The sequence below is a fragment of the Acomys minous genome, assembly GCF_964271855.1.
Source record: "Acomys minous genome assembly, chromosome: 3".
In the NCBI taxonomy this organism is placed as follows: Eukaryota; Metazoa; Chordata; class Mammalia; order Rodentia; family Muridae; genus Acomys; species Acomys minous.
The window spans coordinates 83,766,496-83,789,470 of record NC_140485.1 but is presented as its reverse complement, the minus strand read 5'-3'; the positions used below and the strand labels follow the sequence as shown (position 1 = coordinate 83,789,470).

Here is a 22,975-nt window from a genome sequence, read left to right as displayed (position 1 = left end):
CACTTGTTGTGTTTTACCAGTAAGACCTAATAGTTATTTATTATCTGGCCTATTATTATTATTATTATTACATCAGTATAACCCACTAGCAATCAGTCAAGACATAGACACCTGTTATATTTCAAAATAGCCTTAGTTAATCTGGGGCAGGGCAGATATTAATCCCCTAAACTACTTCCCCTAGCGGGACAGGTAGCCCATGCCATCTGGCTCTAATAATTTCTATCAAGCCACCTCCCATCCATAACCCCAAATACTTGCTAATGTTCATCTGGGCCAAATCCTCCGTCCACGCTGGCCGTGTGCTTCTCTTCCATGTAACCCATGGCAGCCTTCTTCTCCGCTCTGTCCTCCCCGGGCTCTCTTCTTCCCAAGATTATCTCTGTCTCCCCCAGCCCAGGAACCTTAGCCACGCCTATCTCATTTGCCCTGCCCAGGTGTGAAGGCTTTTTAAAATTAGCATAAAAAAATACATCAGACCAATCCACAACACACTGTTCCCAGGAAAGATGGGTAAATTGAGTCAGAAAACATTCCAAGTGGAAGGAGAAAGCATTTATTGGGGATCGACAGCATGCTGGGCCCAGCGCTAAGGTCTTGAGCTCCATTCATCCTTATGGTCACATGGATCTGAAATTACCTAACCCTAACCCTCATATCCATTCTCCTAAAAATGAACAAACAGCCGGGAGGTGGTGGCGCACGCCTTTAATCCCAGCACTCGGGAGGCAGAGGCAGGCGGATCTTTGTGAGTTCGAGGCCAGCCTGGTCTACAAAAAGAGTCCAGGACAGCCAGGGCTCTGTGTAACAGAGAAACCCTGTTTCAAAAACCAAAACGCAAAAGACGAAACAAAACAAAAAAGATTACCATCACACAAAAACGAACAAATAACCAAGAAAGTTTCTCATCCTGTAAAATTGAAGAGAGGTCTCTGGGCTCTGGAAATGGTTCTGGTCTGGGTTTCTGGTGTGCAGAAAATGGGGCGTGAATTGGAAATCTTTTTTTGTAGGCGAGTAGGTTAATAACGAGTCTTCATACTGAAGACTCCTCTAAGGTCTGCCTCTTGCACCCCCTGCAGGACGTTCTCGGTATTGCAGGGACTGAAGCCATTGGCAGACAGAAGCCCAGAAGGCAAGGAAGGAACCCAGGAGTCTAGGCACCCTGGGCATGGTGTTCTATGGGCAAGTGTTCCACAGAGCTACAGGTAGTTGTCTTCACCCTGGTCGCCTCCGCTTGTGGAGACATCCTCATAGACGTCATCATCGTCAGGGGCCAGTGCCTCGATGTCATGCGTGATGTCAGCCAGCTGCTGGTGGAAGGTCTGCGCCTCAGGCCTCTGGGCCGCCCCGTCGTAGCTGCGCACTGCAGAGGCAGACGTGGAGCTCATGCTACGCTTGATGCGGCCGAAGCTGTCAGTAAGGATGCCACCCTCGCGGATACCCATACTCTCCAGGAAGCCCTCGAAGTAGCCGATGTCCTGGTCTGGGATGAAGGGCCGCATCCCTAGAGGATACAGGGCAAGGTGATTCCCGCATCCAGCCAGCCTGCGACAGAGTGGCCTTTTCTGGAAGTCAGAATTCAAATCTAGTCTCTGTCAGTGTGGCTTTCCCCAAGATCTTTCTTTCCTTCCTTCCTTCCTTCCTTTTTCTTTCTTTCTTTCTTTCTTTCTTTCTTTCTTTCTTTCTTTCTTTCTTTCTTTCTTTCTTTCTTAAACCTCTCAAAACAGCAGATGACACAAAATTTTTCACATATTTGTTAGCTTAGTGTATTCTTAGGGTTGTATTTCCATTTATGGACTATACAACATTTATTAAATAACTACTCAAAACTCACTTTCCCCACCTATAAAACAGATCTTTGTACCTGTTTTGGTGCAAATGTAGTAAGTTACTTCCTACGCCGAGCCCCCATAAGCATTAGTTTTGTTTCTGCCCCTTCCTAGCTCTTAGATTTCTTTACTTTACTTTGGTACTCTGAGTCTCGGTTTCGTCACATGCAAATGGGGACGAAATAACACTATTTACTTCTCGGGAGTGGGGATAGTCTCTGAGATCATGTTTAGCTCGTCATAACTGCCAAACGCATGCTCGTACGCTATGGTTATCAATCCTATGGTGCCTATTAACCCTCTTCGCTGGCTGTGCGACTCTAGACAAGGTCTCTTGCCTCTCCAAGGCCAAGATAGGCTGTGTGTGTGTGTGTGTGTGTGTGTGTGTGTGTGTGTGTATGTGGCTGAATCACTACCTGACCCAGCTTTGCTACCCTAGGGCTTTGCTCAAGTCAGCTGGTGTGTGTGTGTGTGTGTGTGTGTGTGTGTGTGTGTGTGTGTGTGTGTCTGAATCACCACCTGACCCAGCTTTGTTACCCTAGGGCTTTGCTCATGTCAGCTGCTGTGTTTGTGTGTGTGTGTGTGTGTGTGTGTGTGTGTGTGAATCACCACCTGACCCAGCTTTGCTACCCTAGGGCTTTGTTCATGTCAGCTGTTTCCAGGCAATTCCTTTCCCCTTTCTGCACTCTTTCTTGCTGTTCTGCTCTCTTTCTGGGTCTCAAAGTCTTGGCCTTAGGGGGTGAAAGAACAAAGCACTCTTAGGTGGTGCCTGGCTGGGGATGCCTGGAGCCAGGGGAAAGCTAGGCTTACCGATGAGAAGGAACTTCCGCCGGTCCCCGTAGAGTTTCTGCAGGCCTGCGCAGTAGTCCTGGATAGGCAGCCCCAGGCGATAGTCTCTCAGCAGCATTGCAAACTGCTGGATCTCAGGGGGACCCAACTTACTCCGTAGCTGTGGGAGTAAGGGACACCCTTAGAGACCAGTCCCCAAGTGCGACAGCACCTGCTAAAAATGCTGGGTTCTCTCTGGCAGCCTGCCTTGCTCAGCCTCCCTCCAAAACCTTCCACTGCCCACTGACGGTGTGTGTGTGTGTGTGTGTGTGTGTGTGTGTGTAGGGGGTTATCTCGTCCTTTGCCTCTAGGAATGGGATGTGGGTCCAGCTTCCTGAGTCCCAACCCTTTGGTGACCACTTCTGTGGTGCCAGGAGGTCACTATTCCTCTGACCCTTGCTTTCCTCCTCTGCACTTGGGGTGATAAGGGAGCACCCCCTCGTCTTGGGGTTGTTGAAAGATCAAAGACTAGATGGTGAATGGAACATTCAGTGTGGCCAGTGCTGCCAGTTAAGGCTTTTCTAAGCTGGCCTCTCCTAATCGATCCATCACATCTCCTTCCCTGACTTCTGATCTCTCTCTCCCTCTCCCTTTCCCCCTCCCCTTCCCTCCCCCCCCCCCAGCATTCCTGCGATGCACCTTGCTTCTGCTGAGCTCACCGTGACCATGTAATCCTGTAGCTGCTCGAAGGCCCAGCTGCTGTGGTCAATACTGCTGCAGTGGGAGCCTTGGAAAGACGGTGTGGATGCGCCACTGTAACACGCTTCAAATGTGTCCTGGGAGCCATTGCTGCAGAGAAAGGAAGAAAGGGCCTTCGCAAACCTGTGCTCCTCCCGCTGGGGTGGGCTAAAGGTGGTTGGGCCTACAGACCAGTGCTCAAGGCCCCTCGAGGCCCAGCAACCTTGCAAGCCCCGCCCCTACTCTCAGCACTCCGGCTGTCATTCCTTACCTAGCCTGAGCCTTTGCACATGCTGTTCCCTCTGCCTGGAATGCCCTGTTCCTTTTATCACCAGCTCAGCTGTCATTGGTTCTGGAAAGCCCTCTTGCTCCCTGAGTAAGGTGGAGTCCCCTTCAGACTCTCCCATAGTCCAGGAAGCTCTCTGTGTGGTATTATCAGGGCTGGCTGCCTCCTGTGTTAAATTGTGTGGTCCCTGCTTTCTCCTTGTTGAATTATTTTTTGTGAACTAGGCTGTCTGGCCCATCATGGAGGGTCTCATGTATCATAGAATGGCCTTAAACTCTTTATGTAGCTGAGATGAACCTTGAACTTTTGACCCTCCTGCTCCACCTCCCCAGTGCAGGGACTGTGGGCATGAACCAGCAAGCCAGGTTTATGCAGTGACGGGGATTGGGACCAAGGCTTCTGATGTCCTGGGCAAACACTATGTCATCCCTGCTTCCCCTCCAACCCGGTGTAGGAAGTTCTCATTTTTAACTGCTTTTAAAATAAGATGTCCACACTGCATCCTGGCTTTGAACTTTTGATTCTCTGGCTTCCGCTTCCCGAGGGCTGGAGCCACAGACCCAGTGAGGGTGTAGACTCCTAAGTTCACAACCCCCCCTGCCTGTGTTCACTGGCTGCCAGGTCTATGACTGTCTGTTTGACCCTTGGGATGCTAAAACTTTGTTTCCCTAGTCCTCAGTTTCTCCATCTGTAAAATGGGATGATAAAGACTGGGTGCCATTTTGAAAATGACAGGAACTAACATTTGTAAAGCACTTCAGGTTTTGGATCCAGCATAATAGAGAACTAGGCATGTAGCTGCTAACAAAACCAACGGTGTGCTTTACAGCACTCAGCACACTCAGCAAATGTGTCATTAGTGTGATTTTGCTCTCCTCAGCTGAATTGGGCTGGCTGTGGACTAGTCTATGTGCACATGGGTTTAGGCAGACAAATTAAATGTCAGTGTTAACAGTAGTGTGGTTGCTCATAGGCCACTGGCCGGGGCCACTAACTTGCCAATATCAGACTCTTTACAGGACCAGGGTGACTTACTACTATAGGGCTGCCCAGAACTTTATTGGATTTAAACTAAAAATCCCGTATTTTGGGAAATTCCTCAATTCTGAGCTAACTCAGATGGGCAATGTTTCTAACAGGATTCTTTGTTTGGTTTTGGTTTTGGTTTTTCGAGACAGGGTTTCTCTGTGTAGCCTTGGTTGTCCTGGACTCACTTTGTAGATCAGGCTGGCCTCGAACTCACAGCAATCTGCCTGCTTCTGCCTCCCAAGTGCTGGGATTAAAGGCATATGCTGCCATGCCCGGCTCTAACAGAATTCTTTAAAAAGAAAAAAATTTTTTTTGATGCATGTTCCATGTATCCCAGGTTGGTCTTGAACTCATTTATGAAGCCAAGGGCGATCTTGAACTTCTGATCCTCTTGTTTCCACCTTCCAAGTGCAGAGACTGCAGGTGTGCCTCAGTGTATGCAGTGCTGGGGATCGGACCAGGGCTTTGCGCATGGCGAGGGAAGTGCTCGACCAGCTGAGCTACATCCCCAGCCTTGAATGCTGTCAGCCCACATAGTCCCAGCCTTGCTTGCAGCTAGTTCTGACTGAGCAGCCAAATTTTTACTACTAAAGTGTAAGCTTGAGTGTGTGTGTGTGTGTGTGTGTGTGTGTGTGTGTGTGTGTTGCTAGGGATGGAACCCAGGGCCTTTCATAAGCTGAGTGTGCATGTGATGCTGTGCTATCCTTCAGCCTCCCTCCTTAAAGTTTTTCAAGAGGCCCTTGATTCGCTGTTGCATGGTTGGAGCTACAGCTTGGACCGTGAGGTCACTCTGAGGATGATGGAGAGAAAGCTGTGATCAGAGGAGAGGCCTGGGGTCCAGAGGACAAGGAGGCCCCAAATTCTTGTTATATTTTGCATAAAAAGACAAGAAACAAATCCTGTCTTTGTAAACCTACTCTCCTCAGGATTTTCTATTCCACCAACATAGTTCCCAGTGTTAGCCATGACTTTGGACTCTGCAGGCCACTAAACCTAGGAGACCTGAAGATCTTTGTGGACGCAGGTCTCTAAGTCTCTCAAGGTCTAGCCTGGAGCTCTGTTTACCTCCCACCCACAACACAGGTCAAGGTTGGGCCCTTCCTCCACCCCCCACCCCCACCCCCCGAGGGGCTTTAGAGGAGTGGCTCTGTTGGGGTGGAGGTGAGGAGGAAACAGTGGCATCCCTGACAAAGGTGATACCCACAAGGAGCTGCAGCAGCTCAAGTCGGCGTCGTAGGCAAAAGTCCCATCCGTGCGGCAGCTCTCACCTGGGACCAGCAGACAGAAAAACTATCAGAGGTGATGCAGGGACCAACATCCCAGGCTCTCTGAAGCTCCAGCCTTGGCAGAACCCTGGGATCTAGTTGGGGTCCAGCCCTGATACACAGCCAACGTCGGGGCAACTGATCTCCCTCCTGCCTTCCCCAGTACCTGGGCCCAGAGCATCTGCTTTTATCAGACGGGACATGGGGAACGGCAAATGAGAGCCGGTGGGAGAGTGTTGGTAAGTGTGTGTTTGGGTGAGTCAGGAGGATGTCGCAAGGAGGAAGAGGGTCGGAAGTTTGAAAGGAAAGCAGCATTATTTGTGGAGAAGATGCCTTCTCCTCCTCAGCCTGCTCCTCCTCTGCCCAGCCATGTCTTCATGTCAGCTCACTTGGGGTCACTCGGTCACCCTGACTTCTCAGTGGCCACTTCCTCATTACAGGCTCTCATAACACTGTCTGTGGTTAGACATTTACTCCACGCAAGTTGCAGGAAGGCAAGGCCGTGGCTCTGTTTGCCCACCATCAGCAGTATATCTTGCAGATTGCAAGTGGGCCAGAGACAGTAAGCCCTCAGTGGATTTTGGTCGATGGGCAAACCTGTTGACTGCCTGATGGGCTCTCTTATTTGGTTGCCTAGCATGCTGGTGGAAGCCGGTGAGTCACCACAGTGGCTTCCCAACAGGCGCAGCTCCTGTGACTAGGAGGTGGTCACCAGCTGCTGGAGCTGTGCCAACAGAGCCCACCCGTAGCAGGCTGAGGAGGAAGGCATTCATGTAATGGCTGAGGAGGTGGCTGCAGGTAGCAGCTTTGAAACTACATACACCGGGTCTGGATTCGCTGACTCTGACTTACCTGACTGTATGACCCGTGACAGTTTACAGACTACTATAAGACTCAGTGTGTTTTATCTGTGGAACTGCATTCACGGTGTCTCAGGTTCCTCCTCACCTCCCTTTGCTCCCCTGTTGAGATAGGGTCTCTCCGTGTAGCCTTGGCTAGCCTGGAACTTGCTATGTAGATCAGGCTGGTCTCGAACTCAGAGAGATTTGTCTGTGCTTCCCAAGTATTTGAGACTAAAGATGTGTATAAAATAACTTTTATTCTCTGGTTTAATGTTGTCTGGGAGGCTAACTGCCTCCTTCTGTTGACCTAGGCCTAGTCCTGGAAGCTTCTAGACTCCGTACAATCTTTTTGTTTGTTTGTTTGTTTTTTGAGACAGGGTCTCTCTGTGTAGCCTTGGCTGCCCTTGACTCACTTTGTAGACCAGGCTGGCCTCGAACTCACAGTGATCCGCCTGCCTCACCTCTATACAATCTAATCTAGGCCTAGAATATTTTCAGCCCCTGAGAATTATTGCTTAATAAACTCACCCTTACTTTTCTTTCTGAGTTCTAGGCTGACTGGTTCAACTCAGCTGTTCTGGTTCAAACTTTTCTCCCAGTTGATTTATTTAATCTGGCTTCTCTCAGGGCAGAATTGCTGTGCTTCACCTCAAATTACTCAGCCATCTGCTCTAATCTTCTGGCTTCTTCTCATTTTTCTGGCTCATTCCATCTATACCTGAGCTCTCTCTCTGCAACCTATCTCTTTATTACTGTCCTGGTAAAACTGCCTCCTTTCTCTGTAAAACTGCCTCTTAAGTAGCTTCCTTTTCCTCTCTTGTCTTGTGAGAGTTGGGTGCATCCTATTCTGTCAAATCTTGGATTTGTCACCTTTTCTGCCACTCAATTAGATATCACTTTCTTTTTCTTTTTCTTTTTTGTTTTTTGGTTTTTCGAGACAGGGTTTCTCTGTGTCGCCTTGACTGTCCTGGACTCACTTATTTAGTCCAGGCTGGCCTCGAACTCACAGTGATCCACCTGCCTCTGCCTCCCGAGTGCTAGGATTAAAAGCATGCGCCACCACGCCCGGCTCTAGATATCACTTTCAATGGTTGCTTCCTCCTACAAACTAACTTTACCTTCATTTTTTGGGATTAAAGGCATGTGTCACCACACCTGGATCTATGCTTTTCTTTACCTGAAACTTGTTCTATACCAGGCTGGCCTTGAACTCAGATCTGTTTGCCTCTGTCTCCTGGATTAAAGGCGTGTTTGTATTCCATCTGGATCACACAGACCTAGAAGATCTTTTGATGTGATCTCTTGCCAGAGCAGCCATGTTCTGTATTAACTTTCTTCTACAGATGTGCATCACCATCATGCCCATATCTTTTTCTTTTTTAAAGACAAGGCTTCTCCACTGTAGCTCAGGCTGACCTTAAACTCTGATGCTCCTGCTCAGCTTCCCCAAACCAGGGAACGGTTGGCATATGCCATCATGTCTGGCTCTGAGAAGTTTTATTTTACTTTTTAATTTCACAAAATTATTTAGTGTGTATGTGCTTGGGTTTGCATTCGCATACCCGTGGTGCCCCGTGTGGAAGTCAGAGGACAATTTTGGGAACTCAGTGTCACACCTTGTGCGTCTGAGGACTGAACTCAGGTTGTTGTCAAGCTTGGCAGCGGGCACTCTTCCCCACTGAGCCATCTCACCAGGCCGGGCTCTGAGCGGTTTTCATTTGCCTACCCCTCTGGCGTCTGTCCTGGGTTAGGCGAACGAGACAGGGAAGATGCCATGAAGACTTGAGAAGACATGGTACCTTGCTATTGTGCTTGACACATGAATGGTACTCAAGAAATGTATGTCCCTGTTAGTCTCACTTTAATTCCAGCCCTTGATTTGCACACATGAACTCACCCAGAAATGTCTGCCAAGGAGCCTCATGGGGTGAGATGGCTCAGTTAGCCGACCCATACACACCCTGAACTTTATGCAAAGCAGGGACACCCAAAATGAGAGAAAAGTTTCAAGTGCCCAAAGTTCAAACTCATCCCAAACTTGACAGCCTGATCACCTCTTAAGGGGCCATCATGAAGACTAGGGTATAGCTCAGAACCCCTATAGCCCTCCCTCCACCATGACTCTCAGGACATCCAGCCTTTCCCAGTGCTTTCTGGGAGTTTGGTACTCACTGCAGCTGGAGAGCCACGGCCTCTTTGGAGTGGATCTGTAGTGGTAGCCGGCCCGGTCTACGCACTCGATGCTCTGATCCCCATAGATGATCTGGAAGACTTGACAGATGACTGCGCAGGACTCCTCAGCAGCATCCTGGTCAGGGGGTGGGTGGTAGCGGGGGCAGTGGGGGGGGGAGAGCTCAGGCTCTTGCCTACCCCCCAGGGCACGCCCGCTCCCTCAGAAACAGTGGTGAGCCACATACCTGCAGACCTCCTTAAACCAATCTCAAAGACATTTCCCCTCAAAATCATATGGTTCCCCTCTTGTTCCTATGACCCTTTTGTAGAATCCGGAGGCAACTCCAGCTCCCCTGTCATGAAAGTACACTCCAGACTTGCACGCGACTCATGGCCTGTCACGATGTTTATCTAACACAGGGCTCGTTTTAGCTGAAAGTGCAGGCCCGGCAGGTGAAGCCCAGTGTGGAGATAGGATGAGCAGGAGGAAGGACCCTTTCCAAGGATCAAAACTTTCGGCTCAATGCCATTCCTATTACTGGACACAGTGCATGGCTGTGGGTTGCCTAGTGCCTAACGCCATAGCGGGAGCACTGCAACAACAGTGTCCCTGGTAAAAGGAAGAGGGGCTCAGGCAGAACTTTGGAGGGGGGGAAATCTGCCTCTTCAAGCGAGAGTCACAGAAGGCAACAACTGATTGAAAAACACCATGCTTGGGCTGGAGAGATGATGGCTCAGGGGTTAAGAGCACCGGCTGTTCTTCCAAAGGTTCTGAGTTCAAGTCCCAGCAACCACATGGTGGCTCACAACCATCTATCCTGAGATCTGGTGCCCTATTCTGGCATGCAGGTGAAATACTGTATACATAATAAATAAATAAATGAATCTTAAAAAGAAAGAAAGAAAGAAAAACACCATGCTTATCAAGATGCTGCCTTTTTGGTACTTCTGAAAAACCCTAAAGTGAAAATGAAAATGCAACTCAGGGTGGGTATCTGTAACCATAGCAGGTATTGATTGATATTTAAACCAGGATCGAACTTTGCCATCACCCTAGAATAGGCAGGGCAGAAAGAGAAGACCCTCTTTTTATAGTGACTGTCCAGGGACATAATGGAGTTATGTGATTTATCTGAGCGCATCACAGGCCCAAAGCTTCAGCTAATGCTGGCACTGGGGGTTTTAACTCTGACCTCTGTGCTTGGGACCACTGTGGCGCAGCCGGGAGACTAGAAGCTCAGACACCTGGAAAGCAACTCGAGCCTGGGCCGAAGCCCTAAAAACCCCACAGTTGAAGGGGATAGCCAAAGCACACCGTTGCCTCTGTCTGGGGTCTGATTTTCAGGCCCTTGCTTCTACTGACTTCTTACTTCAGTTTAAACAATACAAACTAAGTTTTCCTGTTGTAACAGGGTCTCTTTCTTCTTTCCGTATCACACAACCTAACGGAGCCAGCCTTGTCCATCTGATCCTAGCTTTTCCGTCCATGTGTCTGTCCTTTTTCCATTTCCCTAGAGGCTGCTGTGGGGATTAAGTGTGTTAATATTGTCTCGTGTCTATCTTGGGTCGGTGTGATTAGTGCCTTAGTGACTGTCCCAGTGGTGGTGCCAACACTGCTTCTCGCGCTCGCTCACCCTGTTTGCCACAGCCAGGATGACCAGGTTGCAGTAGGCATCGGGGCTGGGGTTCTGGGGATCCAGCGGGTTGGGGCCCGGGTGGCGTCGCTCCCAGCTGCCGCCGACGCCGCCACCCGCCTGCCGCCTCTCCCAGCTGCCACCAGGCTTGCCCGCGCCGCCACCTGCGTGCCGCCGCTCCCAACTACCGCTGAACGTCTGTCGCCGCTCCCAGCTGCCCGACGCCCTGGCTCCTGCGCGCTGTCGCTCCAGACTGCCGCCGCCGCCCGCCGCTCGGGCCTCTGCACCCGCGCTCCCGCCCCACGCCATGCGCCAGTCCAGGCTGCAGATGGTGTGGCGTCGTTCTGCCGTGCCCACCCGTCGTTTCTCCGGCGCGGCCCCCGGAGGGCCCGGATCGCGACCCGAACCTCCGGGGCTGGCATCTACGCCCGCCGGCACTGGGTCCACGCCCAGACCTAGAAGAAGTCGGGGGCTGGGGGGTCAGCAGCAGGTGATTGAGGCCTTTCCGAGGCCGGTCGGAGGACCTCCGCACGGTTCTGAGGTTTCCTGCACTAAGGCTTCGCCCCAGCACCAGCGCCCTTGCAGTCGGGCTGGTACGCGGACCTCGCCGCCCCCCACCCCCGCCCTTCCAGCCGATGAGTACGCCCCAGCCCTCCAGATGGTGGCCCCAAAGTTTCCACCGTCTCCAGCACACCTAGTGCCCTTCTCCTCAGATTTTCCTTCTGAGTTGAGAGAGGTGGCCAAGCTGTCTCCTTTCCGGGTACCTTTCTTTTTGGTCTAAGCATCCCCGCCTTCCAGTACAACTTTTCCCTGCTATCTTCAGTCTCACCCCTAGATTGCTAACCTGAAATCTCCCTGCAAGTTCACAGCAGACTCCTCCCCCAGCCCGAAGGCGCCCCCTACTGTCAGAGCCAAGGGATTATGTCTTCCATCAGCCCCTTTTAAATTGAACTCTTCTAACGCTTTGAACTCAGGCTCTCAACTTCTCTGCCCAATCCAACCTCTTCAGTCTGGTCAGGCTGCCTACCCATCATCTTCAACCCTCTTCTGCCCGCCCTTAGTCTTAGAATATGGGCTCAGGCTCTCGGCCATCTCTATGGTGCCTCCCCTCCCCCGCACCTCACCTGTCTTAAGCACTAGCAGGTGCAGGGCGTCGTCCTGCAGGTAGGAGGCCGCGGCGATCTCATGCGTGGGGATGCGCAGGATAAGCTCCTCGTTGTCACGCCAGGTAAGCAGCAGGCAGCGTGCAGAGAGGCTCAGGATACTGTCCTGCTCTGGTGTGGTCTTCAAAGGCAACTCCTTCAGCTGCTGCGGGGTGGGTCGGATCACCTGAGTCTCCGGGAGTTGGGGAGTAGGAGAAGGGAAAAGGGAGGAGGCCCTGCCCTCCTCCCTTCCCAAGACCTCACCCTGGCTGTGTCCAGCAGCTGCAGGAGCTCGTCTCGGCTGGAGGGGTTCAGTGAGGAAGTCACCCATGTGAGGTGGCCCAGGAACTAGACGGGAAATTGGAGGTCACCTTGAAGCCTTGGGAGAGATTCTAACCTTCTCATTAATGTAGGACAGGCTGAAATACATTGATAATAACCGGTGTGATGGCTTTTGTTGTTGTTGTTGTTTGTTTGTTTCCCAAACAGGGTTTCTCTGTATAGTCTTGGCTGTCCTGGACTCATTTTGTGGACCAGGCTGGCCTCGAACTCACAGAGATCTGCCAGCCTCTGCCTCCCGAGTGCTGGGATTAAAGGCGTGCCTGGCTGTGATGGCTAACTCACCGGTGAAGGACTGAATTGGATCTTTTGAAGTGAGAGACCCATCTTCAGTCCGAGCCACATCTTTTGCTTGCAGCCCACTAAAAGGGGCATGGGCAAAGGGGGCTTTTGGGTTTTGCCTGTTTTCCCCCACTCTTGCTGGCAAATTCATCTACGCTGAAGCCGAGGCATTCCTTCAATGATGTTAGATCCTAATTCGTCAGGATTTCGACAGAGACTAAAGACCAGCTCTGTCATTTAGCCTCACAGACTGAACAACCACCAGATTCTTGGCTTTTCTGTTAGAAGTCAGCCTTTGTTGGACTGGCTGGACCACAGCCTATAAACCACTTTAATCTCTGCCCTCCTCTATCAGTTCTTGACTAAAACAACCTTTCGTAACATTTGTGGAACTCATAATATAAGCCAGGACCCAGCTCTGAGTTTTTATATGTGTATATACACATATGTATATGTTTTCCCATCCACTCACCCTTACTTTAAGGATTAAAAGGCTCAGCAAGGTATAGCTTGTAGTGACCAAACTAATGCCATGTTCTGTTTGTTCTGTAACTAATTCCATGGTCTCTAATTTCTCCCTTACTTCTCCCTGCATCCAGAGAGTGACCACATACTGCTGTAAACTGCACCTGCCAGCAGTATCCAGAAATTCCACTGGATACAATCAGCATCCAACGCTCCTCTGAGATTTAAAAAAAAAAAAAAAAACCAAAACCAAAACAAAAACAAAAAATTTCCCCTTGAGATCCAGCCTCCACCCAACGTGCCTAAAGGTTGACCCCCGACTGCTGCCCCCCAATCCCACTCCACCCCCACTTGGTTTCTTTTTTCCCTGTATAAACCCTTGAAGCTCCAATGTCACTCTCCTATCCTGCTGCGTCAGGAAGATTGTGACCCGAACACAAACCAATGATACAGGAGCCTGTGTATGTTGCATCAGTATCAAGTCCTGGTGGTCTTTTTGGGGTTCTCTTGATCTGGGCAATCTGGGTGCTACAAGCTAACTTGGCCCAGGATTATAGCTAAAAAGGGTGAGGCTGGGCAGGTTGTAGTGGAGCATATTTATTTGTAATCCAGCACTTAGGAGGTGGAGGCAGGAAGTTTAAGAGTCCAAGGTCAGCCATGGAGATCAGCTGAGTGGTGTTGGTTGTGGTGGTGGTGCACTCCTTTAATCCCAGCACTCAGGAGGCAGAGGCAGGCAGTTCTGAGTTTGAGGCCAGCCTGGTCTACAGAGAGAGAGTTCCAGGACAGCCAGGGCTAGACAGAGAAACCCTGTCTTTTAAACAAACAAACAAACAAACAAACAAACAAAAAAGAGTCCAAGATCATCCTTGTCTTCATAGCAAGTTCAAGAGCTCCCTGGGCCACATCAGACACTTATAAGGTAGGGAGCAAGCTTGATTGCATGTGCCAGAGCCTACATTTCCACCCCTAGCTGACACACAGGGTCACATGGCCATCTCACTCCACCAGGTTCTGCAGGAAGCAAAAGCCACCAATACAGTGCTCCTCCCTCCTCTGTCCCACTGCTGTGTTGAAGATCAGATTTAGAGTCTCTTTACATGCTAGGCCAGACTCTAACATTGCGTGTGTGCGTGTGAGCACACTGGTGAGTGTGTGCGTGTGTGTGTACTCTCGTGTGTGCATTTTCTTTCTTATTTTTTAAAGATTTATTTATTTATTATTATGTATACAGTGCTCTGCCTGCATGTACACCTGCAGCCAGAGGAGGGCACCAGATCTCATTATAGATGGTTGTGAGCCACCATGTGGTTGCTGGGAATTGAACTCAGGACCTCTGGAAGAGTAGTCAGTGCTCTTAACCGCTGAGCCATCTCTCCAGCCCCCTCGGGTATGCATTTTCCTGTCAGCGAGTGCAGGCATATGCCGCGGCACCTGTGTGGCAGTCAGTGGATAAGCGCTTGCCTTCCACACTGTCTGAGGCAGGGTCTATTGTCTGTACTTCACACGCCAGACTCGCTGGCTCGCCGGCATTCCCCGGTCTCCACCTCCCATCTAGACACTGTGGGCTTTGTGTGTGCCTGGTTTCCCAGGGGTTTGAAGGAAGGATCTCTGGTCCTCAAATTTGCTAGCAAACATTTTATCCATTGAGCCATTGCCCTCTCCACGCCTGCCCCAGGCCAGGATCTACTATTAAAATTTGAAGGAAAATTTCCTTGCCCAGTGGCTCTCCCCGCCCCACGCATTATTAATCCTTTAACAATCTCATTGTTACCTCATTACAGATTAAATGGAAAGAAGCATTGAATTAATACGTCATTTTCTTTTTTAAAAAATGCTCAGTCAATATACGAGTTCCCCACCCATTCTTAGTTATAACAACATTACTTCTTAAATGCTATTTGGAACGAGGTTTAACTTTTTATTACTTTAATTGCAGTCTTCTGGGTGAATTTCACCACTCACATCTTTTCTTTTTACTCTGTAAGTTTTCAGCCCTTGGTTTTTAAACATATTCATTTTCTGCCTTTTCTCTATTTAAAGGGTTGCCAGATAAAATACAAGATGTCAGTTAAACAGCAATTTTGTTTTTAGGATTGTTTTTGTACTTTCAGTTCTATTTAACATTTGGAGCGTATTTATGCTAAAGAAATAATCACTGCTCATCTGCAATTCAAATTTAACCAAGTAGCCTGTTTGTTCAATGCCCAGTTCCTACCTCACACCAATCTTTGGCTGATGAGGACCTATTTCCCTCTTCAACACTCTTTCACAGTGGTTCTCCTTCTCCCCCACCCCCAGACCTGCCTCCTATGCTGGGCATGCAGCCTGGGGCCTCCAGAATGCCAGGCTAGTGCTCTACCACCAAGCCACATGCCAAGCTGCCCCCCCACCCCCCTCCCCGCCTCTTAACTTGGACACTGACCAGCAGGACGCCTGCAGACAAGAATCTCGTGAGTAGGCTGAACTTTTGGGAACACGGCACAGTTTCCCACTCAGTCTCCTGTGGGGGTAGGTTCTGAGCCCCATGTTGGGACAGGAATGCTGAGGCTCAGTGGGTGGGTGTCACTTGACGAGGGTGTTGCAGCCTGTGGCTGTGAGGTAGGAGGCTGTTCCCTAAAGAGCCACAGCTTCCTTCATGAGACACAGGGTATGGCAGAGGTTGGTGCGCCGCCAAGCCCAACCCCCCTCCCTGACCTTCTCCTCCCATGCTCACCTTGACCTCTTTCTCCAGGTAGTCACACAGCAGGATGTGGGGGTCGATGAGGTAGTCAGGGGGGTAAAGAGGCATAGAGTGTAAGGGCCTGCGACTGACATTGCTCCTGAAGGCAGCCTGGCGTGAAGCCTTTGGGAACACCAGCCTTCGAATGGGGGACACAAAGCCCTGGGGGAGACAGGAAAAGTCCCGATAACTACAGCACTGGCTTTATTTTATTTTTATTTTTTGGTTTTTTTTTTTAGACAGGGTTTCTCTCTGTGTAGCCTTGGCTGCCCTGGACTCACTTTGTAGACCAGGCTGGCCTCGAACTCACAATGATCCACCTGCCTCTGCCTCCCGAGTGCTGGGATTGAAGGCGTACGCCACCACGCTCAGCGCACTGGCTTTATGGAGCGCACACAAGCTCAGCTGTCTTCCACAACCTGTGTTAATCCTAAAAACCTTGGGAGGATCAGTCTCGTGACTCCCCTTTCTCAGATGGAGAAGCAAAGAAGCCCCAGACTGAGAGAACACCAGCTGGTGGGACGTTCCAGTTCCCAAACCTGCAATCTAACTACCCGGGGAGGGTGAGACTCCTGTCAGCCAGCTCCATTCTTTGAAGGCCAAGTGGAGGATGCCTAGGCGTTTGTTAAGCTATTGCTTGCTACTGTTTTTGAATTAGAAATGCACATATCGGGGGCTGGAGAGATGGCTCAGAGGTTAAGAGCACTAACTGCTCTTCCAGAGGTCATGAGTTCAATTCCTAGCAACCACATGGTGGCTCACAACCATCTATAATGTGATCTGGTGCCCTCTTCTGGCCTGCAGGTGTGCATGCCGACAGAGCACTGTAAACATAATAAATAAATAAATGTTTAAAAAAAAAAAAAAGAAATACACATGTATACATGGTTGTAAGTATAATCCAGAGATGACAGTATAAAAACGCCCAGGATGGATCAAGGCTCTAGGTGCAGAATCCAGGGATCAGGCCCAGTGGGCAGCACCTAAAATTCAAAGAACCTGTAAGCTTTGCTTAGGAGCTGCTGTTAGAGAAGATTATTCCTAGGCCAGCAAAAACAGGATGGGCTGGCATGGAGGAGAGCACCTGTCAAGAGAAAGGACCTCACTGGGTGGATTCTAGCACTCAGGAAGCGGAGGCAGGAGAGTTGCTGTGGGTTTGAGACCAGCCTGGACTACATAGGGAGTTCAAGATCAGCCAGAGTTACACGGCGAGGCCCTGTCTCATAAATAAATATGTAGACCCAAGAGAAGATATGTGCATTTGTTGGTCCCAGTGTGTGTGAGTACTGGAGACTTTAACTAGGGCTTCACACAAATATCTCTGAGCTGTGCGCCTCCAGCCCTCCTTGCATTTAAAATTCTTATTACCAATTTGCAGTTTTGGTTATATCACCTGGGTCCTTATGCACACCAGGCAAGCATTCTGCTGAGGAACAATGCACTCAGCCCAAGTTTACAATTTTGGGAAAGGTTCGCATTAAATTACCCACTAACCTTACCTACCTTAAATTTTTAATCCTCCTGCCTCAGTCTCCAGAATAGCTGGGGTTACAGGCCTGTACCACCATACTGGCCTCATGGGAGTGCCTTATAAAGCATCCTGAACATAGTTTCTTGGGTGAAGAGGACTCTGTACAGATGGGGGTGAAGTGGGAGTCGGAATAGTAACAAGTAGGAGACCCTCTCAAATTCAGAAAAGGAGGAAGATGGGGAGGAGACTTGGGGTGCTTTAATCTGAGGCCCCAGGAGTGAGTTCTTGCACAAAGGGAGGGGGAGGGCAGGTGTAAGAGTTTGGGAGAGAGCCAGAGAGCAAGGGGGAGGCCCCAGTCTGGATGGGCAATCTGCCAGCCCACAACCAGCTTGGATGGGCCTTTCTATCTGAGTGAGCAGGGAAGGGGTCGGCTGGATGTCTGTCTGTCTGTCCCTCTCTCTGAGAGGCTGTTGGAAGCTACTACCAGCCTGTGCAGGAAGCAGGTTCCCCAGGAAGACCCGGTCCATCTCCCGGCACAGGCATGCCAGAGGCCACTAAGAATGAAGCTTAGAGCGGACTCCTGATGTCTGGCTGCCTGGGCCAGAGAGGAAGAACCTTCCAAAGGAGAAGGGAGGCTGTCTTCCTTGTGCCATTGTCCACCTCCGTGCCAGCTCACCTCTCTACCCCACCTCCAGGACCATTTCTGTCCCTCTCAAACGCCCACCTACCTTCTTCCCTTTCTTGGCTTCATATTCCATGGTGCAACGGCTCCTCTGCTCCTGCCACCCCCCCAGCCACCCTCTCCAGACCCCCCTTCATTTCCTTTGTTCTTTTTCCTGCCTGGTCGGAAACTCCACCAGCACCAGAGTTCCTGCCCCTCCCATCTGATGGTGGGGGTGGGGGTATATGGCTAACCCTGCCTTGGGACCCTGTAACTGAAGGCTGGGAGCCAAACATGGTGACCAAGGGGCTTGGCAGTTGGAGCAGACTGAGGACCCCCCCAGCCCCCCCTCCCCGCCCCAGCTTGGAGATCACACTTGGCCACTCCCTGTGTCTGCCACCAAACTTCACTGGTGACTTCGCCAAGGTAAGGCAACAAAAGCCTCTCTCAAGTTCTGCTGCCTGCTTCTCTGTGTGCACTAGGAGAAAACTCAGCCTTTCCCTGAGACATGGTGGGGGGAGTGGGTGGGAAATGCTTCAAATTGTGTCCAACCATCATCATCATCATCATCATCATCATCATCATCACCATCACCATCACCATCATCATCTTCACAGAGAGTGGTTTATGGGAGCCTCTGGGACTGGCTGCCTGCTATTTACTTAACCACTTGTGCCTCAGTTTTCACGTTCAGCTTGGCCTCATAGTAGTTCGGCTAAGTAGTTCAGTAGAAGAGCTCCCGGAACATATTAAGTAGTCCATAAATATTAACTACTAAAGCTGAAGGTGTTGAGCACGTACACCTGCAGGCCCTGGGTTCTGTCCTTAGCACTGCAAATGAATAAATAAATAACCAAATTCTATTTCCTTATCTATTGCTGCCAGGATGCTTCACTGTCTTTTTTTTTTTTTTTTTTTTTTTGGTGGGCATATTTCACCTCCCTTACTCCTCACTATATCTGGGACCATGATTTCTATTACATAAAATTTTAAAACCCAGTTTCATGTGCAGATCCTGGCTCAAGGTCACACAGGTGACATGCTCAGCAAGCATTCTGTACTGGGGGGGGGTGTTACCATGTTATACAGTAAGTATGAGACCATGGGGCTTCCAGCTTGACTGGACCTGAAGTCTAGTGCTCAATACTGCTAGGGTGCTCGCCTCCTGTCTGCTTTATTGAGCACACTTGGGGATGTTCTGAGTGTCCTATGTGCACCTGCCATAGCCCCTGGCACCCAGAACTACCTTACTGATGTCTCTGGCTAGAGTGAGTATTTTGAGCCCTGGGCTTCAGCTTCCTTACCTTTTCAATGGGAAGGTGATCCGCAAAGCCCTGCCTCACTAGTCAGGATGTGACAAGGGAGGCACAAGGCCACAGATCGTAAACAGCAGACACCAGGGTTTGGGATTCTTCTCATGGCGTATTTTTAAATGGTGTACCCCATCACGTCTGGATGTCATCACTCCTGGATAGGGGAGCTACAGGAGACTCCCAGCCCTAGCCATTCCTCTCTCTCCACACATCCGAAAGGAAATGGTGAGGCAGTTTGGTGCCAGACCTCCAGCCTCTCCCTCCTAAACCCCTACATCCTGCCAGTCACGCCAGTCAGGTCTGCGCCCTCCCTCCACTCAGCCTGCTGGGCCAATGAAAAGAGACCAGGATATGCAAACCAATCCCTGACTGTGCTATGAGCATCAGAGTTGCCACCTGACCCCTTAAGCCTGGAACTCTCAGCCTTGCTGTGACAGTGGGTTGTGAAGGGTGGTGCCTGGTGCTTCCCTCACCTCAGTCCCACCCCCCACCCCCACTATAAAGGTTGGACCTTATATATTATTCCAAGAATAACTAATATGACCAAATGTCACTGCTTGGAATCTCAGCTAGGACAAGGAGCGATTTGGAGACGATGAGAAAGATTAAAATGGCCTCTGTGTTGCCTGCTGCACCCACTCCAGAGCCATGAGCAGATCAGTGCTCAGTATCAGCAACTCAGCCAGAGACAGATGACCTAGGCTCAACCATGGGTGACCTTGAGCAACGTACATCATGTCTCAGAGCCTCCGAGTCCTCATGTGTTAAAACCAGGATAATAATGGTGATTTCCTCAGAGGGCTGTTCTCAGAACAAACCGGAACAGAGGCATAATGGTAACACACATTACTAAAATCCGCCAGGGAATCAAAAAGGAGGGAAGTGGAGCCAGCCAAGTCCCTGCTGTCAGCGGCATCATCAGCATGACAGTCGGGTTTCCGTCCTCGGCCCCGCCCCGCCCCCCGTGTCTCCCCCCCCCCCCCGCCCCGCCCCTTTACAAATCAGCTGCCTGGATCGCCCAGCAGAAGAAAAGGCTATCGTCAACGGCAGAGGCGGAAGATGTGACAGCTGCCCCTGACCTAGAAGAACCCTGCTATGCAGCAAGCAGCTTGTGTGAGGACTGCATCGCTGCTCAGCCTTGAAGGGTGAATACAGGCTCGCTTACTCTATCTAGGCAGCCAGCGGGAGCAGCTTGAGCAAGCACGTGGTTCTGGCTGCAAGAGACAGCCAATTCCGACCACAGGTGGCTCAGCAGAAGTCTGCTCTTGAGTATTTTCAGGGCCGGTTTAGCTGAGCAGCCGAACAATGGCATCTATGTCCTTACATTGTTCTACTTTGCTGTTTCCTGGGATAAGTTGTATGTGCCACTAGAGTTACATATTGAAACACCAAACCCTTGTGCTTCAATATGTAACTGTATTATTATTATTTTTTAAGATAGGGTTTTATATAGCCCAGGCTGGCCTCAAACTATGAAAATAAAGGTGACCTTGTGATTCTGATCCTCCTGCTTGCTTCTGTCTCCCTAGTGCAGGGATTATACTTTATGCAGGGCTGGGGATGGAACCCAGGGCCTTATAAAGGCTAGACAAGCACACTACCAACTGAGCCACAGCCTTGGACCTCAGATACATATCTAAAAGCAATAGTTAAGCTGGGCTTGAATGCAGTTCAATGTTAGAGCATTTGCTTTGCTTGCAAGAGGCCCTGGGTTCTATGCAAAGTACTGTAAAAACAAACAAGCAAACAAACAAACGTTGGTTTTTGTTTGTTTATTTGTTTTTTGAGACAGGTTTTTTTTTTTGTTGTTGTTGTTGTAGCTCTGGCTGCCCCAGAAGTTGCTCTGTAGACCAGGCTAGCCTTGAACTCAGAGATCCATCTGCCTCTGCTTCCAAGTTCGGGATTAAAGGTGTGTACCACTATGCCCAGCCTATAATTTTTTTTTAATTAGAAGAAACAATTAAGTTGAAATCCCACTGTTATAAAGGCCTGTATAAGAAAAGGAAGAGATTTGGCACTTATAAAAGATACTAGGTCATTTGTACACAGAGAAGAGTCAACCTGAGGATGCTGTGGGGCATTGGATCCGTAAGTCAAAAGGGCCTCAGGAGAAATCAGTGCACGACACCTTCATTTCAGACTTCTGCCTCAGAACTGTGAGGAAATAGTTTTCTGTCATGTTCTTCTATCTGTGGACCATGTCACAAGCACCCTAGCAAACACTGTAGCTGACAAGACAACTGTAGAACAACATCACTGTGCAGCCCATCAGTCAGGTGACACCAAGGGGTCCCCTTCTTGTGTCCTTTATTCTGGAGAGATAGCTCAGCCATCAAGAGCACTGTTTGGACCCAGATTCACTTCCCAGCACCCATGTGTGAGACCCATACCCACCTGAAACTCCAGTTCCAAGAGATCTGAGGATGCCTTCTTCTGGCCTTTAGGCACCAGGCACACATGGGGTGCACAGACATACATGCAGGGAAATACACACATAAAAACAAAAATTAAGAACAAAACGAAAAAAAAAACCCTTCCCTTAGGAGTCCAGTGGTTCAGACGCACCAGCCAGGATCCATTTGGCTATAACCGAGAGCCACGTAGCTGTGACCTCAACATGATAATTTACCTCTTATCATAAGAGTCAAGGCACACAGTCTAGACAGGAGCAGTGCACATCCTGCCTTGCTGCCATTGCTCCGTACTGTGGTTCCTCTCTCCATTGTGAGATGTCTCTCCACCTAACTCAGCCAGTACCCTAAGCCGAGCGCAGACTGCCACCCCCTCCTTTAAAGAGATGCCCTAAAGCCGTGCTAAGTTCTACTGCTCACATCTTAGGGGCCAGAACGTGGTTCTGTTGGAAATGACGCCTGATGGCTCATTCTTAAAGGTGCCTCCAGCCAGCTGAGGTCCAACCACAAACGAACAGAAGCCGCTGCATTCCTAACTACTGTAAGCACACTTCTGGATTTGTCTGTGAACTCCACTCCATCGGCAGAGCAGCTAAGGGGAAAACTGATGGCACCGTCCAGTGGCTGGGCGCTCAGGCGGAGCAGACAGCACCGAAGAGGAGGAAACCGGCTCTTTGTCCCTCTCTGCCTCTTGTCTGCCAAGACCTCCTGCCATGGTGTGTTGCGTCAGCACACATTGGCTCTGACACAAATGGAGTGGGCCAAAATAAACCCTCCCTCCTTTTAGACTGTATCTTCGGGGCATTTCGTTTGTTCATTTGTCGCAGTGCTGGTTACCACTAATGCATGCTCAGATGGCGCCTAGGGGCCAGCTTCCAAAAAGTCAGCATCAGCTAAAAAGGTTGATTTTTATTCTGAAGGCACCTGGGAGCCACGAGAGGTTCCATACCAAGAAGAGGCCGTCAGCAGGCATGCGGGAGAATGTAAACTCGTGGCCCTCAGAGTGGAGCCTTCAGACTCCCTCACACTAGAGCCTTCCAGGCGCCTTTTCATTCGGCAGGCAGATGCTCCTGTAGGCCATGCTGCCTTGAATGTCTGATTCTTCTGTTTCCACTCCCACGCCCCAGGATTCCACGGTGTGCCGCTGTACCTGGCTGGGAACTTTTGAAATACAGAACCCTGTATTTGAAATGAACCCGTCTATCGCTTCTCAACCGTTTGGCTAAGATCAAAGGGGCATGAGCGCCTGCTAAAACTGGTTCTCAGACTCTCTGGGGTTTGGGAAGCGTTCTGCTACAGTCAAGCCCTGGCCTGGGTGCAGATCTGTAAGAGCATGTCCTGCAAGCGCCTTGTACCCAATTCCCAGCACATGGGGAGTGGAAACCCTTACGGGAAGGCATCTCTTAAACCGAGATCCCCAAGGTTAGCTCTCAAGGGTGGGTCACTGGACATAGAATTTTTCCTTAGCACACACATCATGAATACTTGGTGAATATTTTAGTCCATCTGGGAACTTCAGGCTGAGTTTTGCTTTGGTTAAGATTTCATTTCTATGACTTTGGAAAAGTGCATTCCCATCTCTCATCTTTTGTCCTTTTTCTGAACCATG

The 22,975-nt window shown here is 50.0% G+C and overlaps 1 protein-coding gene and 1 long non-coding RNA gene across 7 annotated transcripts; one reads left to right on the top strand and one right to left on the bottom strand.

The window, feature by feature from the left end:
- Positions 1 to 472: 472 nt before the first annotated feature.
- On the bottom strand, positions 473 to 19,451 carry CCM2L (CCM2 like scaffold protein). Of its 6 annotated transcripts, none has more exons than XM_084776010.1 (10): positions 17,710 to 17,775; positions 15,505 to 15,672; positions 11,970 to 12,053; positions 11,688 to 11,871; positions 10,564 to 11,018; positions 8,930 to 9,065; positions 5,855 to 5,918; positions 3,317 to 3,446; positions 2,640 to 2,778; positions 475 to 1,363 (listed from the first exon to the last, which is right to left on the bottom strand). In XM_084776010.1, the coding sequence occupies exons 1-10, from the start codon at positions 17,737 to 17,739 to the stop codon at positions 1,200 to 1,202; spliced, it is 1,554 nt and encodes a 517-aa protein (XP_084632136.1). In that variant the 5' UTR covers positions 17,740 to 17,775; the 3' UTR covers positions 475 to 1,199. The 6 variants fall into 6 exon arrangements, with proteins under 6 accessions (XP_084632138.1, XP_084632136.1, XP_084632137.1 ...); XM_084776008.1 differs by having other exon boundaries at positions 476 to 1,504; positions 11,688 to 11,868; XM_084776009.1 differs by lacking the exon at positions 17,710 to 17,775 and adding an exon at positions 18,947 to 19,451 and having other exon boundaries at positions 478 to 1,504.
- Positions 17,872 to 22,152, top strand: LOC311594420. The gene is made up of 2 exons (XR_014778084.1): positions 17,872 to 18,068; positions 21,846 to 22,152. It is a non-coding gene; the product is annotated as an uncharacterized lncRNA (long non-coding RNA).
- Positions 22,153 to 22,975: the final 823 nt, after the last annotated feature.